General features: G+C 42.0%; 1 protein-coding gene across 1 annotated transcript in view; it reads right to left on the bottom strand.

The window, feature by feature from the left end:
* The window catches only part of LOC129686787 (cytochrome b5 type B), a 32,763-nt gene extending 17,893 nt beyond the window's left edge, over positions 1-14,870 (bottom strand). Inside the window, exon 1 of the mRNA XM_055620865.1 lies at positions 14,501-14,870. Within this exon, the coding sequence (XP_055476840.1) occupies positions 14,501-14,662 (162 nt within the window). The 5' untranslated portion in view covers positions 14,663-14,870. The remainder of the gene's footprint in view (positions 1-14,500) is intronic.
* Between the last annotated feature and the right edge of the window lie 2,166 nt (positions 14,871-17,036).

Genomic DNA, 17,036 nt, shown 5'->3' with positions numbered 1-17,036 from the left:
TGTCTTTGTGCCTGCATTTATAAAACAGAAATACTGAGAGTGCCTATGACAGCTGGTGCTATTACACTGATAGACTCCAAACACTCAGCACTGGGGGATGGCTCAGAGGAGAAAGCCTGACAACCTGATTTTGATCCCTGGAACCTATGAAGAGAAGCAATTTCTAAAAGTTGTCCTCACTTTCTTCCACACTCTACAGCAACGTGCATACACATAAACTAATAAATAAATTAAAAAAAAAACTTGGCACCTGCCAGGCATGATGACACATACTTTTTTATCCCAGCATTTGGGAGGTAGAAGCAAGCAGATCTCTAATTTCCAGGCCAGCCTGGCCTACAGGGTGAGTTCTAGGCCCTTCAGGGCTGCAGAGAGGCCCTGTCTGAAAACAGACAGACAGACAAAAGGCCACCTGGAAATGCCAGAAGGGACTGCGGCGGCTGCACAAGGTGATCACCCGTCTTTTGAGACTGTATTCACCAAGTATTGCTTATTCCAAAACATTTATTATTTTATTTTTTAATTTACTATTTATTTACTTACTTATTTTTGGTTTTTTGAGACAGGGTTTCTCTGTGTAGGCTTAACTGTCCTAGACTCCGGTTTATAGACCAGGCTGGCCTCAAACTCAAGAGATCTAGCTGTCTCTGCCTTCTAGAATGCTGGGATTACAGGTGTGCATCATTGCACCCAGCTCCAAAACACTATTTTCTGAACTAACACTTAGCAGTTCCTGACTTCAATACTCAGCAAACATTTGCTTGTTAGCAAATCTGGAATTTTCATTAACACACCCAAACCTATGTTTCTGAGATACTAGTGTTTTTTTTTTTTTTTTAATTAGTTACTTTTTATAATAACCACTTAAGCAGCACTAATATTTTAAAGATTAATTCAAGAGAAATACAAAGCCTTTCAAAGTCACCTGCCAATCACGGTCACTTACTCACCAACTCCCTGAGGATCAGAAAGCTTCTGTTTGGTCTCCTAAGAGGTTCCCACCCAGCAGAGCCCAGCATTTAAGCTAGTTTAGTGCAGGAGCGCGAACGCCACCACACAGCTGTCTCATCTGGAGAGAAAGACATCACTGCATAGGGGACTGCCTCCCAATTTGCTCTATGTCTAAACTATGGGAAATATTCTCCCTTACGGCATAGTTAACAAACAGGCTTTCACAGAAAGGATATGACAGGTCTGGTGGCACAGACCCATAACCCCCCCGCATCTCAAAGGGCTGAGGCAAGACATCCCAAATCAAGCCAGCTGGTGCAACTTTGTCAACTCCTCTATCAAAGTAAAAAGCAAGCAGGACATGGTGGTACACACCTTTAAACCCCAGCACTCAGGAGGCAGAGGCAGGTGGATTTCTGTGAGAACTTAAGAGATGCCATTACAACTGAGTAAAGCTGGGAGAGCAAGAGGTAGTCCTCCCTAGGGAAGGATACCCCAATTGGCTGCCCAGTGCCAAATGGTCATCCCTGAAAACATACATACATACATACAGTAACATTATACAGCTTTGACAGGTTGTTTTTAGGAATATGTATGTATATACAAATCTATACATGCCTACAATAACATATACATTATATGCCTACATATACATATACAACAAATCTATACATTCCAACAATAATGAAAAAGAGGCCACAAATTTGAAGGAGAACAGAAGGGGTATATGAGAAGGTTTGGAGAGAGACATGTTTTAATTAAAATACAATCTCAAAAATGAACAACAAAGCTTGAAAAATGATTGTTAAAAAAATAAAAATAAAAAAGAGTTGCCCTTAACGTGGTAAGTACTGTTTGAAATGGAGTCTCTCTGAACAAGAGGGAGGCTACATGAGATGTGTATGGGCAACAGGACCATTCTTTCCTGAGCCCTGAAAATAGAAAACAGAGGAAATAACAAGTGTGTGGAAGGAAAAGGCCAACTCAAAAACGTCTTGGGGGCTCAGCTGTTAGGAGGAAGTATTGCTCTTGCAGAGGACCCAGGATCAGTTCCTAGCACACACATTGTGATTCATAACCATCCAGTTACAGGGGATCCAATACCTTCTGACCTCTGCAAGCACCAAAGCACACATGTAGTACACATACATACATGAAGGGAAAACACTGACATATAAAATAAATGAATAAACAATAAAAATATCATGTAAAATGTATTTGGGGAGGGGGGTCTTACTATGTACCCTAGCTGTCTAGGAACTCACCATGTAGTCCTTGAACTCAGAGATCCACCTGCCTCTGACTCCCCAGTGCTGCAATTAAAAGTGTCCAGCTTAAAATAAATAAATAAATATAAAATGTTTCAGGGCTAAGAGATGGCTCAGTGAGTACAGCGCTTATCCCACATGTGTGAAAAACCAGATGTCATGTAAACACTACGTGGCATGGCAGCCTGCTTGTAACTCCAGAGCTGGAGGGACAGAGATGAGGGATCGCTGGAGCACGCTGGCTACCCAGACTAGCCATATAGGTGAGCTTCAAATTCAACTGAGAGATCCTGCTTCAAATTAAGAACGACTCTCAAAGTCAGCTTCAGCTTCCACACACCTGCATACCTACGCACAAAGAGTACATGCAAATATACCCACCACATCACAGTAAAAATGTGTTAACTTTTTTTTCCTGTTAACTCTAGAAACAACAGGCAGAGAAAGGGAAAAAACCTGAGCTACTGATAAAATACTTTTAAAAACCTTTGGAAGAGGGCTGGAGAGATGGCTCAGCGCTTAAGAGCACTGTCTGCTCTTCCAGAGGTCCTGAGTTCAATTCCTAGCAACCACATGGTGGCTTTCAACCAATCTGTAACGAAATCTTGACTCCCTCTTCTGCTGTGCATGAAAACAGAATTCATAAATCTTTAAAAAAAAAAAAAAAAAAAAACCTTTGGAAGAGGATTTATGTGCAGTCAGCCCAAAATTTAAGTATAACAAACTATTTTTGTGAATAAACACCTTACATATTTATATTTGTGTTGATATTTTTATCATTTTCTTTACACAGTTCATAATTTTCATTATTAAAGATTTATTTTAACTATAGATAAGCAAATGAAATTTCCCTGTTCATTTCAACCGACATAAAAAACAAATGGGTCAAAATTTTATTCACAAAAATTCTTGTTAGCATGAATACCTAGCTAGTGCCAGGACAGACTCAGCAAATTTCTATCTCTGAATACTAAGGAAAAATAAATGACTCTAATATATTGCTATATTCTCAAGTGTTTTCAGGATCAAAGAAGGGTTATATTACAAAGGTTCCTGCCTCAGAGTTAAGAATCTATCAAACTGGAGCTGGAAAGACGGTTGAGCAGTTAAAAGCACTGGCTGCTATTCTAGAGGACCCAGATTTTGTCCCCAACATTCACATGGAGGGTCACGACTGTCTGTAATTCCAGTTTCAAGAAAGCCGGTGTCTTCTTCTAGCCTCCTCAGACACCAAGCACACACATATGGTGCATAGACATACATGCACGCAAATACCCATACACATAAAATAAAAAATTTAAAATATATATCAAATCCACAGGAAGATTAATGTTGCCATCAGTGAGTGTATCACTCAGCTGAGCTAAATAAACATGATGGTGCTCTGTGGGAAGCCACAAACTGGGTAGTAACATTCAGCTCCAGAGCAAACCAAAGCACGGCCTAAGACACATACAGGATTTTTTTTATTACTCAATATTTGCCCCATAGGTGACCTGTGGCATTTAAAGCAAGTTTGTAATGTGATAGCCAAAACAAAAGTTGCATTCATCCTGCGCCCAGGAAAGACAATGTAGGCATTTCAGAGTTAAAAGCTCCACTCTCAATCTTTGCACATGACTATTTCCAAATAATGCTAATGCTCATAGATTAGAAATCCCAAGTTTGAACAACCCCTACACTTAAGGCTCAGGGAACATCCTGAAGGGGGCCTGAAAGATTTAAGAGCCATAGGACCAGAATACCCGCTGATAGACAGGGACTCTGCACATAAAATCTCAACAGTATGGTTACCTAAGCTTAATCAGATAATGACCACAGTTGGTTTCTTTTGTTTTGGTGTGGTTTGGCTTGGTTTGGTTTTGAAGCAAAGCCTCTGTACATAACTACCCTGGAATTCACTACATACACCAGGCTGGCCTAAAATTCAAAAGAGACCCACCTGCCTCTATCTCCCGAGTGTCCATGTTAAAGGTAGCATCACCATACCCTCATTTCTGGATTGGTATTTTTTTATGATCAGTGAGGATAGGAGAGATTGCTCAGTCAGCAAAGTGCTTTTCACACAAGCATAAAGATCTGAGTTTTTATGTACTCAGCCTAATGACCTGAGTTCATTCCCAAGACCCACATGGGAGAGGGAGAAAACAAGAACAGATTCCTAAAAGCTGTCTGACTTCCACGTGTGTTATGGCATGCACATGCATGTGTGTGCAGGCACACACACACACCACACACTTTAAATAAATAAATATTTAATCATAATAAAAAATTAAAAAAAAATCAAATGTATCAATGTACCAGATCACATTAACTGAAAGGGAAAAACAACTTAGTCATCTCAGTGACAGAAGAAAGCATTTGACAAAGTTCAACACCCTGATAAAAATCTTAGAAAACTACAAACAAGGAAATGTCAGCAAAATAATAAAGAACACTTACAAAAAACATACAATAGAATATTCAAAAGTGAAAGACTGTTCCTTAGATCAATAGCAAGATCAGATGGCAGTTCCCGGGACTGCTGTTCAGTATGACACGGAAAGTTCTGGCCACACTTACACAAATACAGAGAAATTCCAGTAAGGAAAAGAAGGAAGGAGAGGGAGAAAGAACGAAAGAATAAAAGAACGAAAGAAAGAAAACAGAAGAAAATCTACAAAGAACCTGCAAGAAAGGTTATTAACAGCTCACAAACTAAATCAACAAGGTTTTGAGGAACAAGCTAAAAAAAAAAAAAGTGTTTTCATAAACCAGCAATGAATGATTGAAAAAAAGAAAGGAGGAAAGAAAAAAAGAGAGAGAGAAATTCTACTTAAAATATAGCACCTAGAAGAATTTACTACCTGAGTTCAACCATAACAATGGAATCCCAGGCTGGCCTTGAACTTATAGCAATCCTTCTGCCTCAGCCTCCTGAATACCAGGATCACAGCCATGAACCATCACAGCTAACATATATGATTCCATTTATCTGGGTGCCTATTGTAGTTAAATTCACAGAAACAGAAATGAGAACAGCTATCTGCTGAGGCTGGGTACATCAGGGAATTAGAATTTGTTGCTTAACAAGCAGTGTTTCAGTTTGGAACGAGAAAGCTCTTAAGATGGATAGTGGTGACAGCTCCCAAAAATATGTGAATGTTCTTACTGTCAAACTATATACCTATAAATGATGAAAATGGTAAATGTTATGATAAAAATTACTGTAATAAGAATGTTTTTTATTTAAAGAGTATAGTAAAGGGCTGATAGGATGTCTCAACAGGTAAGTCTCTGCTAACAAACTTAATGACTTAAGTTTGATCACCAGAACCTACAAGGTGGAAGAAAGGAAGTGACTCCAGAAAGTTTTCCTACACAATACTGTAAATGAAATGAGTGCCACTGAATTGTGCAGGTAACAACAGCTAAAACAAAGAGCTAAGGGTTTGTATAGATAAACAGATAGGTGGGTAGGTGGATACATAGATACATACATACATAGCTGGGTCAATCCTCAACGTTGAAAAGTTAAAATAATACACACGCACACACACACCACTTACTGTTATAAAGGAGAAGCTAAATTTGCATAGCAGCAATTAACATAAGCCCAAAACTTGCTATTTGTTGGGCATTGCTCTGGTGCTCTATGTACTGAGACGCTAAATTCTGGACCCCAAGATCTGGGTGCAGTCCAGACAAGTGCATTCTCTTGTATACTGAACACTGTTGTGTAAACTTTGCTCCCCAATAATCTGATTGGTCAACAAAAGTCTAGACACCCTGTATCTAGAAGAGAGGTAGGCAGAGCTTCAGTTCCCAGGCTTGGGATCTCAGGTAGGGACCACGAGAAGAAACAGAGGAAGAAGGAAGCCACCATGGGGTAGTATGAACCGTGAGCATGTGGTCACGAGAGCTGGCCTGATGGAGCACAAGCAGCCCAAACAAAATATACAGAGATTAATACTCGGGTACATGGCTGGGAAATAGCAGATTAGTTTAGAGAATTGATATCTGCCCATCTCTAATGCTTTAAAGATTATAAATCTAAAAGGTCTCTTGTCTTTTATTTAAGAACTAAATGGTCTAAAGTGGAGTAGGAACCCCTAATAAGATACTTAGTAGCAAAGGGGGCATAATAAAACCCCTGGAAAATAATTCTGCTATAGCTATTGTCTAAATCACAACCAAACAAGACAAGAGTATGGGATTATTCTCAGTAATCTAGATCAGTTGTCTATACTAATTAAGTCTACTGGACAATAAAAAAATGTCTCTCTAAAAAATGCCTAGGGGTGCAGCTCAGTGGCAATGTCCTCAGGATTTGCAGAAGCCCAGGATTTGATTCTTACCATGGCAAAAACACAACATAAATAATAACATAATTCACAAGGAGCTGGAGAGATGTCTCCATAGCCAAGAGCACTTATTGTCTTGAAGAAGAGGCCGTTTGGTTCCCAGGACCACACTGGGCACTGTGTAACCTCTACAGGCTCCTGTACTCAAGTGCACAAATATACATACACACAGAAAATTAAAAACAAATCAGAACAAAGCAAATCACATAAACAGGAGCTAGAGATACAGTTCCGTTGTAGAGTGTTTGCCTAGTAAGCCCAAGGTCCCTAGTCAAACCTCTACACCAAAACAAAATTCTCACCTAGTTTATGTAAAAGCTAGTATTATACAATATATAATGCCCCCTTTCTTTAGCACCTACTCTGCACACAAATCTCTTATGTTTGGTTTCAGTTTTTTGTTGTAATTCAGACAGTTCCCAAACTCAAGATCTTCCCAATTCAGCTTAATAGGTACAGGGATCTCAGATAAGAGACACCATAGCTAGCTTGCACTTAAATTTTGTGTAAGTTACCATATAAACAAGCAAAAGAGAGGAAACAACAGACTGTGTGAGCTCTGTATCTCTGACTCAAGCAAAAGCAACCAAGTAAAATACTATGAGAAAACTTTATACTGTCCTCTTGTGAAGGATCTTAGTCATTTCAACTATCCAAAGACTGTGTGGTGGGGAGTAGAGATAGTCTTAAATTCAATTACCTTACTAATACTACTGACAGAGGACAGAAAAATATATGCTTTGGTAAAGAAACAATAGAATAAATTACTAGTGGAAATGTATTCCAGATTGTTAAATCTTTGGAAAGAACAGAGGACTGGTGGACTGACGAGAAAATGTGAGGAATGATGATCACAGAATAAAATTCTAGCTGGAAAAAAGATTAATCAAGTTCTCTGTGGATGGAAATTCCATACCAATGCAGTACAAATGTGACAATGGAACTCTACTAGAGACCATCTGACTGGAAAATGGAACTGAGAAACATTAGCCTGAGGAAGCTGCAAAAACTAGGCTGGATGATAAAGAGCAATCTTTAGCCAAATATTTAATATCACCAAAGCCAAATACGAAGATTAAAGAGTGGCAGGGGAGAGAAAGATAACAGAGCTAGGGGCTGACAGGAGGAAATGATGCCATTGGCTGGGGGATAAGAATGAGCCCAGTAAGACAGAGGTGTTGTCTAGGAAACTAGCCAGATGGCAAAGGGTGCAACCTGGCAAGGTCAACAAATCACCCCAAGTCGCAAATTTAGGTCTAGAAATTCCAACATGACCTGATAACCTTACCCCCGCCCCAGGCCTCACTGCTACAGATATTCACACGTCTATGTATCTTCATAGAACATCACAATTTTACTTACTTACTTTTTTATTTTTATGTTTTGGTTTTTCCAGACAGGGTTTCTCTGCATGGCCTTGGCTGTCCTAGACTTGCTTTGTAGACCAGGCTGGCCTCAAACTCACAGAGAGATTCACCTGCCTCTGCCTTCCTGAGTGCTGGGAATACAGGTGTGCACCACCATGCCTGGCTAGAATGTCACAATTTTAACTAGCTAATCATTGTGGGGGAAGCACATACATGCCAAAGCACATATGCAGAGGTCAGAGAACAACCCTGTGAAGTAGGTCCCAGGAATCGAATTCGGGTAGTCAGAGCTGGGCCATCTAGAACCTATACTTGATTTTAAAATTTCTTTATTTTCCATCAGACTAGAAACTCTTAGGAATAGGAACCACAGCTGTCTTCTATGTGATTGAGAACAGGATGACATCTAAAATATGGGAAGATTAGGGAGTACTCACTCTGTTCTCGTAGGAGCATATATGCACACGAGAAGACACCTGCATGACCACACATAAAATGAATAAACAAATGAAGACAAAACAACTGACTGGGTCATCCTGCCTGCACAGGGCCAGTGGTTAATAGCCTGAATTCTCTGCCTTCTTCAGGCAAAGCTACTGTCTCCTAGTATCAAAGTAGCTACTTTAAAGCACCTGTCACCACATAGCATTCCAAAGATGAGGTTGGAAATACGTGAAGTCCCAGGTTTGAGCTCTATCATCAATAAATGTTGCTGGCAACATTGACCTTGAGATATTGTGATGATTTAAATGAGAATGCTCCCCAGGCCCTCCAAATAGGTGAATGTTCCATCCCCAGTTAATGGAACTGTTTGGGAAGGACTGGGAGGATTAGCCTCATTTTGAGTGCTGTGACCTTGTTGGAGGAGGTGTGTGACTAGAAGTGGGTTTTGCGATCTCAAAAGCTCCCACCAGAACCAGTCTCTCTATCTCTCTGTCTGCAACTTATGAATCAGCTACTGATCCTATACCTCCCTATCATTATGTTCATGGACTGACCCTCTGAAACTATAAGTAAACCTCTAATTAAAGGCTTCCTGTATAAGTTGCCTTGGTCATGGGATATTTTCACAGCAATAGAACAGTAACTAAGATAGGTATACAGGTTTTAAAAAAAAAAAAAAAAAGGGAGGGGCCAGGCTGGTGACACACACCTTTATTTCCAGTTTAGGGAGGCAGAGAATGGGGGATTTCTGTGAGTTCAAGGCCAGCCTGATCTACATAGAGAGTTTCAGACTAGCCAAGGCTTCAGAGTGAGAGTCTGTCTCAAAAAAATAAAAAGAAAAAACAAAAATAAAAAAGCAATGCAGGGGCTAAAGTGATGGCTCAGTGATTAAAAGTGCTTACAGAAGATTCAAGTTTGGTTCCCAGCATCTATATCAGGTGGCTCATAACTGCCTGTATATCTAGTTTAAGGGGATCCAACCCCTAGCCTCCACAGGCACCTAGTATGAGTTCCCTACCAAGCCAGACATTTCCCGGCCTCTGCATAATTCTCTGGCCATATCATGCTTCTTTATTGCAGACAAAGAAGTCATCTTCTCATGAAGGCTTTTATCCATCAGTTCTTCCCCCCAGTACTGGAGGCTGAATATAAGACCTATGCACACTGCGTAAGTGCTTTACCAATGCACTAGACACCTGTCCTGACTTCTTGTATGTTTCCTTCATACACAGAGACAGAGTTTACAATCATTTCATCAGTTTTGTTTTGTCTTCCCTAGAATGGAAACTTCAAGAAGGCAGGACCAAATGCTGAGATTACAGTGGGTCACCACACCCAGCTTAAACTCCTCTTCTGAGAAAGCTGTTTTTACACAAGCTCTATGTTCTTTCACTTCATCTTTTAAAATTATTTTACTTACTATGTGGGTTTGTGTGTGTATCTGTGCTCGAACATGTATGTACCATAGCATGCATGCAGAGATCAGAGGACAACTTCTGTTCTCTCCTTCCACAATGGGTTCTGGGGATCTAACTCAGGCTGTCAGGCTTACTTAGCAAACACTTACCCACTGAACCATCTCACTGGTCCAAGTGTTTTCCCTTATAACACACAGGAAGAAAATAATTTTACTCTATAATTTAATATATACTATATATATTAACACTATATCATATTACATATAACTAACTGAATAAAGCTTCAGAAAAAACATAGTAGATAATAGAGATGCATGTTGGTATTTTCAGACCAATGTTATGAAATATTTCACTATTTTTTCCCAATGATTATTTTTCTAAACTACTAAATAGTAGGGGGGAAAACCACTGATATGGGGTGAAGCTATAGCTCGGTATACAGGGTTTGCCTCAAATGCACACAGCCCTGGGTCAGTCCCTAGCATCCCACAAACCATGTGCAAGTACATACCCTACAATCTCACCACTTGGGAGGTAAAGGCAAGAGGATCAGAAGTTCAGAGGTCATCTTCAACAACCTAGAAATTTGAGGCCTGTTTAGTCTGCATGACACCTTGTTTCATATTAAAACATGCACATGCACACACAGAGAACCCCAACAAGGAATGGTATGTACTCTTTTCATTTCTAACTCTTAATACATAAAACAATGGCAATGATTTTTTTAATATAAAAGTAATCTGGTAGGGGAAGATATTACCAATTCTAAGCCATCTCAAATCCTAGCCACATCCCAATTTAACCACAGTCATTAATTAAAAAACCAGCAAAAGTATGGATTCAAGGTAGCAAATCAAGGTTCTTTCACTAATCCCCAAGTGATTTCACACTGGAAAGAGAGATGCAAATCAAATATGTCTTCCCCATCTCATATAACAGCGACCCTGCTTGTTACATCCTAAAAGCTCCAAACGCTGGCATCATCAACTCCATTTTCATTCCTTTCTAGAGTCCAGTGCACCATAAACCATCATAGCACCGGCATCCTTCTCATTACCCCTACTGATGCTATTCTGGTCGAAGACAATACTCCTTGCCTTCATTACAACACCTTCCTTAACCATGCTCTTCAATTCTACCTTTGTCCTCCATCATTGCTTTCTCAGTAGTGCTGTCAGAAAGACCCAACTAAACATTAAATCGCATTATATCATGCTTTGTCTCTAATGATTTTTCCATCTCAGAACAGAAATCAAAGTTCATTCTAGGACATGATCGGTCCTTTGATTATTCTGATCTCAGGTGCTTCTATCCAACCACTGAATCATCACTGACTGGCCCAAACACACCAGACATATTCCTACCTCAAGGCCTCTTTGCCTTCCTCCAGGAATACTCTCCCTATGGGTATCTGCATGGCTAGCTCCCTCCACTTTACTCCTGGCCTTTAGTCATCTTCATTACACTATTTCTGGCCTTCAACCCTTTATCTTCATGATTTTGCCACATAGACCATCTTCTTTCTTCTTAGCACCTATCTAACCATGGAATGCAATGCAAACATTTACTGTTTCCTGTCTATTTCCTATGCACTGCAGACTCTAGATGGCACAAGTATTTATTCACTACTGTACTCTTAGTACGAAAAACAGGATCTGGAGCCAGGCAAAGGCTTAATATTTGATTAAACAGATGAATGACTAAGCTTGGACAGCAATAGAGATTATGGAACAAGTTAACCAGGAACAGCTAACGGCAAGCTGAGCATGGTGGTTCAAGCGTGTCATCTCAGCACTCAGGAAGGTAGAAGGACAAAGGAGGATTCTCACAAATTCAAAGCCAGTCTGGTGCCAAAAAGCGCCAGCCTAGAATACGTGTAAGAGCCTGTCTAAAAAAAAAAAAAAAAAAAAAATCAATGATGATGATGATGATGATGATGTAAGAAACAACTAATGTGGATAAAGATCTGTATATCAAAATTCAAGGGAAGCTGTGTTTACCAGATCTCACCTCTAGCTACATCCCTGTATGGTGAAATAGGCTGGCAATGTCCTTATCTGGGTCCTTCCAAATTCACTATCTATGCTCAATCAATCAAGAAATTCTGGGAGCCAGGCACCACGGCGTATGCCTGTGGTCCCAGCACTCAGGGAGGCAGAAGCAGGAGAATCTCTGTGTGTTCAAGGCCAGCCTGGTCTACAAAGCAAATTCCAGGACAGTCAAGGCTACACAGAGAAACCCTGTCTCAAAAAAGAAGAAGAAGAAGAAGAAGAAGAAGAAGAAGAAGAAGAAGAAGAACAACAACAACAACAACAACAACAACAACAACAACAACAACAAACCAGAGAGCCAGACTTGTGATCCCAGCTCTCCAGAGGCTGAGGTAGGAGGAGGCCTACAAAGAGTTTAGTGCCTAGCCTGGGCTACAGAGTAAAATCCTGTCTCAAACAAACAAACAATGACACTCAGGGGTTAAGTACTTTATTTGCCTAGCATATGTGAGGAACCTGGGTTCATTTCCCAACCTTGGATAGGAGAGAGAGTAGTCTCTTATACAAATGGGAAGAAATGATCAAATTCTTAAATATTGTTCACTGTCTACTAGAAAAAATTATTAACATAATGTCCTCCTTTGCAAAACTTCACACTGAGACTCTGGAGGGAAGGCCTGACTCTAGGGAAATAGTTCAGAAGCAGCGCTTGCCTGGCATATGCAAAAGCCTTTCATATGCAATATCCATTACCACACACACAAAAATAAATTAATTTTTCTCAAAACAAAGTTGTATTGTAAGATATGAGCCGGGGCTGGAGAGATGGTTCAGTGGTTAAAAGTACTGTCTGCTTTTCCAATCCCCAGCACCCCCATGGCTGCTCATAACTGTCTGTAATGCCAGTTCCCAGTCTGAACCCTTCACACTAATGCACATAAAATAAAATTAAATAAAAAAAATAAAAAATAAAAAGATATGAGGCACAGCTGGGTGTGGTGGTGTACAATTTTGATCCCAGTACTCAGGGAGGCAAAGGCAGGCAGACTGCTGTGAGTTCGAGGCCAGCCTGGTCTACAAAGGAGCCTAGGCTACACAGAGAAAGCATCTCGAAAAAAAACAAAACAAACAAACAAAAAAAGAATGAAAAATAATAAGACATAAGCCATAAGGATAATATTCTATAACAAAATAAAATGATCACAAAATTCCAACCTTCAAACTAATCTTTGACACTACTCATCACTGGTTCCCTTAGCTGAAAGCACCAAAGGAACAAGAGGGTATATTCTAGGGGAATGAAGATGTTCTATTTCTTTACTGAGGTGACTATATGGCTCAACACACTTGTCAAACCTACGGCTAGACATGTAATTCAGCTGACAGGAGTATTAGCCTGATAAGCATGAAGGACTGGATTTTTAGCATCAAGACACACACACGTGCGCTGAGAAGCTCAAGGTCCTCATAGACTACTACATGATCCAGATAAAGTCCAGCCTGAGATACATCAGACCTTGTCACAGGAAGGGGGAAAAAATTATCTGTTGCATAACAGTCTCAAAGGGATTTTGAGTAATGAGATTTGATCTGAAGAGCTAAGAAAAGGGCTGAAAGCCTGGCTGTGGTGATGCATGCCTTTAATCCCAGCACTCAGAAGACAGAGGCAGGTGGAGCTGTGAGTTCAAGGCCAGCCTGGTCTACAGATTGAGTTTCAGGATAACCAGGGCTAAGCATGGAGATCCTGCCACAAAACAAAACAAGAAAAAAAACGGGTTGAGCGTTCAGAGATTTATCTTAATGGTACAACACTTGCCTAATATGCACAAGGCCCGGGTTTTATCCTCAATACCTTAAAAAGTTTTAAAAACAAAAATAAAGTGAGGGAATGTATAATCAATGGCAAAGGAAGAGAAAAGCTCAGTTCGTGGCCTTCAGGCTTCTAAGTCAACTCAAAGTAGGAGGTGGAGAAAAATTTAAATAGGAAAAAAAATAAGTAAATCAGGCTACCACCCTTTAATCCCACCACTCAGGAAGCAGAGGCTGGAAGCTCTCCCTGAGTTCAAGACCAGTGTGGTCTATATAGAGTTCCAGGACAGGCAGGACCCCACAATTAGACCCTGTCTTTAACACACACAAAAATCCACTGCCTAATACAGGAACAGGAGTGGAAGGAATCTCGGCTCCACAGGACAGAATGCTAATTGGTTAAGACCACATTGTGCTCTTTGGGAGGATCCAAGGTCAGTATCCAACACCCCCATCCGGAGGCTCACACCCTCCTGTTACTCCAGCCCCCGGGGTTAGGGTCTGGCCTCTGCAGACATACATAATTATATATATATATATATCTCCTCCTCAAGAAAATAAATGCCCCAAAGACATTGCTTCTTAAAGCACACTTCCTGGAAGGTAGAAGGTAAGGAGCAAATCTGAAACAGGTTCGCGGGGATTAGGTGGTTCAGTGTGTGCCCTCGAGAGTTCTTGGCCACTGCGAGCCTCAGTTTCTCCCAATTGAAAACGGGCCGATGGTCTGGCGTGTCTAGCCTACTGCAAGCGCTCCACGCATTAAGAAACGCACGCGGTCACCCGCGGCTGAGACTGCCGTCCCCGAGGGGGTCGCGGTCCCTTCCGGGCGCCGGGCGCCGGGCGGCCGCGCGTGGCCTCCTCCCCTCGCCCGGGCCGCGCGCGGGAGCCTCCCGCCTCCCGGACCCGCACCTCGCTGAGGAAGCGGGTGATGTTGTAGACTCGCCCGTGGATCACCATCCACGTCTCCTCGGCGGAGTTCCGCTTCGCCACCTCCTCCAGCCGGTAGTAGGTGACGGACGGGTCGCAGCCCTCGCCATTCCCGCCGCTGCCGCCGGCTTCTGGGGTCGCCATTGGGGCCGGGTCCTTCTGCGCCGCTACCTGGGGTTCCGCTCGGCCCTCGTCGGCTTCCGTAACCGGGTAAGGCCTGGTCCGACGTCCAGCTAGCCAATCAGCGTCGTCCAGCCCCTCCGACCGTGCCAATCAGATACCGTGATTTTGGACCCTCTCCTAAACGCGGCCGGGTGACAAATGTCACCACCGGAGAGGGTACTCTGCGCTCGGCCCACGGGCGGGCCGAGTTCTAACCGAGGAGAGCCTGCCCTCCGGATCGTCTTTTCCCCTCCCTCCACCCTGGGTCCCCGAGTTCCCGGAAGCTCGTTTTTCCCCTCTAGCTTCGCGACCGGTGTTACAGCTTTGCTGTTCCCCAGACTCGGATCGGGTCACTGGTTCCCCTTAGGCTCCAAAAGGCTCAACAATAAAAATGGGCATGGTGACCTCTGCCTTCCTTGCGGAGAGGCTTGGCACACTAAATGTGTGTAAAGGGAGGTCAGAGTTTACAGCGATCACTGTGTAAATCGCCACTGGCGTTACACTCCAGGGCTCCGTGCTCAAGGCCTTACATAGGACAGCAGTTGGGGCCAGGGTAGATATCTCACGTTGACTCCAGTACTGACAAAATGACCTCTAATCGAATTCTTTCAGTGATCGGGGGCCTATCTACACTGATTTGGTTTCTAAGTGGCCTGAAACAGGATTTGCTTCACATGAGCCCTGCTAAAAGTGTAGGTATTTTGGAATTCTAAGTGAATGTGCAGGGTTATGAGGCCTTATCTGTAATCGCCATGAAAACTGATAGGCTGGTCATCCTAAAATGTTTTCATCGTATCGCTTCACAGCCTACCAGTCATGACTCCGCGTAAACTATCTGCAACCCCTTTCACTAATATTTTATTACTTATTTACTTACTTATTTTGAAACGTGTCAGTAACCAAGCCTGCCTGGCGTGGAACTCAGAGATCCACATGGCTCTGCCTTCCAAGTCCTGGATTAAAAGTGTACACCACCACGGGCCATGTCCACTTTCCATATATCCCTAATTACACAAACTAGGTGCTGTAGTTCGCTCTGGTGGCTGTCATAAAATACTGACCAAAACTAGCTTGAGGAGTAGAGGGTTTATTTGGCTTGTAGGATGTAAGCCATCATCCAGGGAGGCCACGGCAGGAACTCAGGGAAGGAACTGAAGCAGAGACCACAGAGGAGCTGCTGCTTACTGGCTTGCTTTCAAGGCTTTTGTTGAGCTACCTTTCCTCTACAGCCCAGGCCCACATGCCTAGGGTTGGTGCAGCAATCAAGAAAATGCCCTACAGGCATGGCCGAAAGCCGATCTGAGGGAAGCAATTCTTCATTTGAGGTTCGCCCTTACTAGATATTTCACTGTGCAGACAAACCATTATGATTCTTAAGATCTTCCACAACCACTAAATTCAAACATTTATATTCATTTCACAGATTTCTTTTTTTTTTTTTTTTCTGAAAACTTACTGCATCACAAGTTTTGTAATAGGGTCTGAGGGAGAATGGCAATATAAGAAGCAAGCTCTCTGTTGAGTTTTATTTTTGTTATATTGTGTGGGTATGCAGTTTGCAAATGTGTGTGTACACGCACAAGGAACTGGAGGAGTTTGTCAGGTGTCTTCCTCCACATTCCCTCTCTTGTTCCCTTGAGAGAAGAAGGTCTCTCTGAATTTGGAGCTTGCTGTTTTCAGCCATCCTGGATGGACAGCAAGCTCCCTGGGTCTACCTGTCTCCACTACTCAGACCTGGAATTACAGATGTATGAAGGCCTGTCTCGCTTTTACTGTGGGTGCTGGGACTTGAACTTTTAAGTCTTCACATTTGTTCAACTCTTTTACGTACTGAGCCCCTGTGGTGGCACTTTTTTTTTTTTTTTCACTTAAAAAAATACATTTATTTACTCATTTGGGTGTATGTGCCTATGAAGGCCAGGGGACATCTTGTAATAGGCATTTCACTCCTTCTGCCATGAAGGTTCCAAAGATCACACTCAAATCATCAAGCTTTGTGTAAGCACTTTTACAAGCTAAGCTATCTCTTTGGCCTCTATCTTTTTTGGGGGGAAGGGTGTTTTGTTTTGGTTTTGGTTTGGCTCAGGGTCTTATGTAGCCTAGACTAGTCTCAAACTGACCATGGAGCCAGGGATGACCCTAATTCCTGATCCACCTACCTCCCTTTCCCAAATACTGTGTGTCACCATTTCCAGCAAGAAACAAACTCTGGAATCTAAGGGTGTCAAAAACAGAAGGCTTGATTAGCATGCCTGAGATCCCAGATTCAATTTCCAGTTGTGAGCAAAAGAAAAAAATCCAAAGAAGCCCTTTCTTCTCCAAAAGAAATAAGATAGACACACAAACAGAGGCATAT

Source organism: Psammomys obesus, unplaced genomic scaffold (genome assembly GCF_907164565.1).
Source record: "Psammomys obesus unplaced genomic scaffold, mPsaObe1.curated_primary_1811, whole genome shotgun sequence".
Classification (NCBI taxonomy): domain Eukaryota; kingdom Metazoa; phylum Chordata; class Mammalia; order Rodentia; family Muridae; genus Psammomys; species Psammomys obesus.
This window is presented reverse-complemented; position numbering and strand designations above follow the sequence as displayed.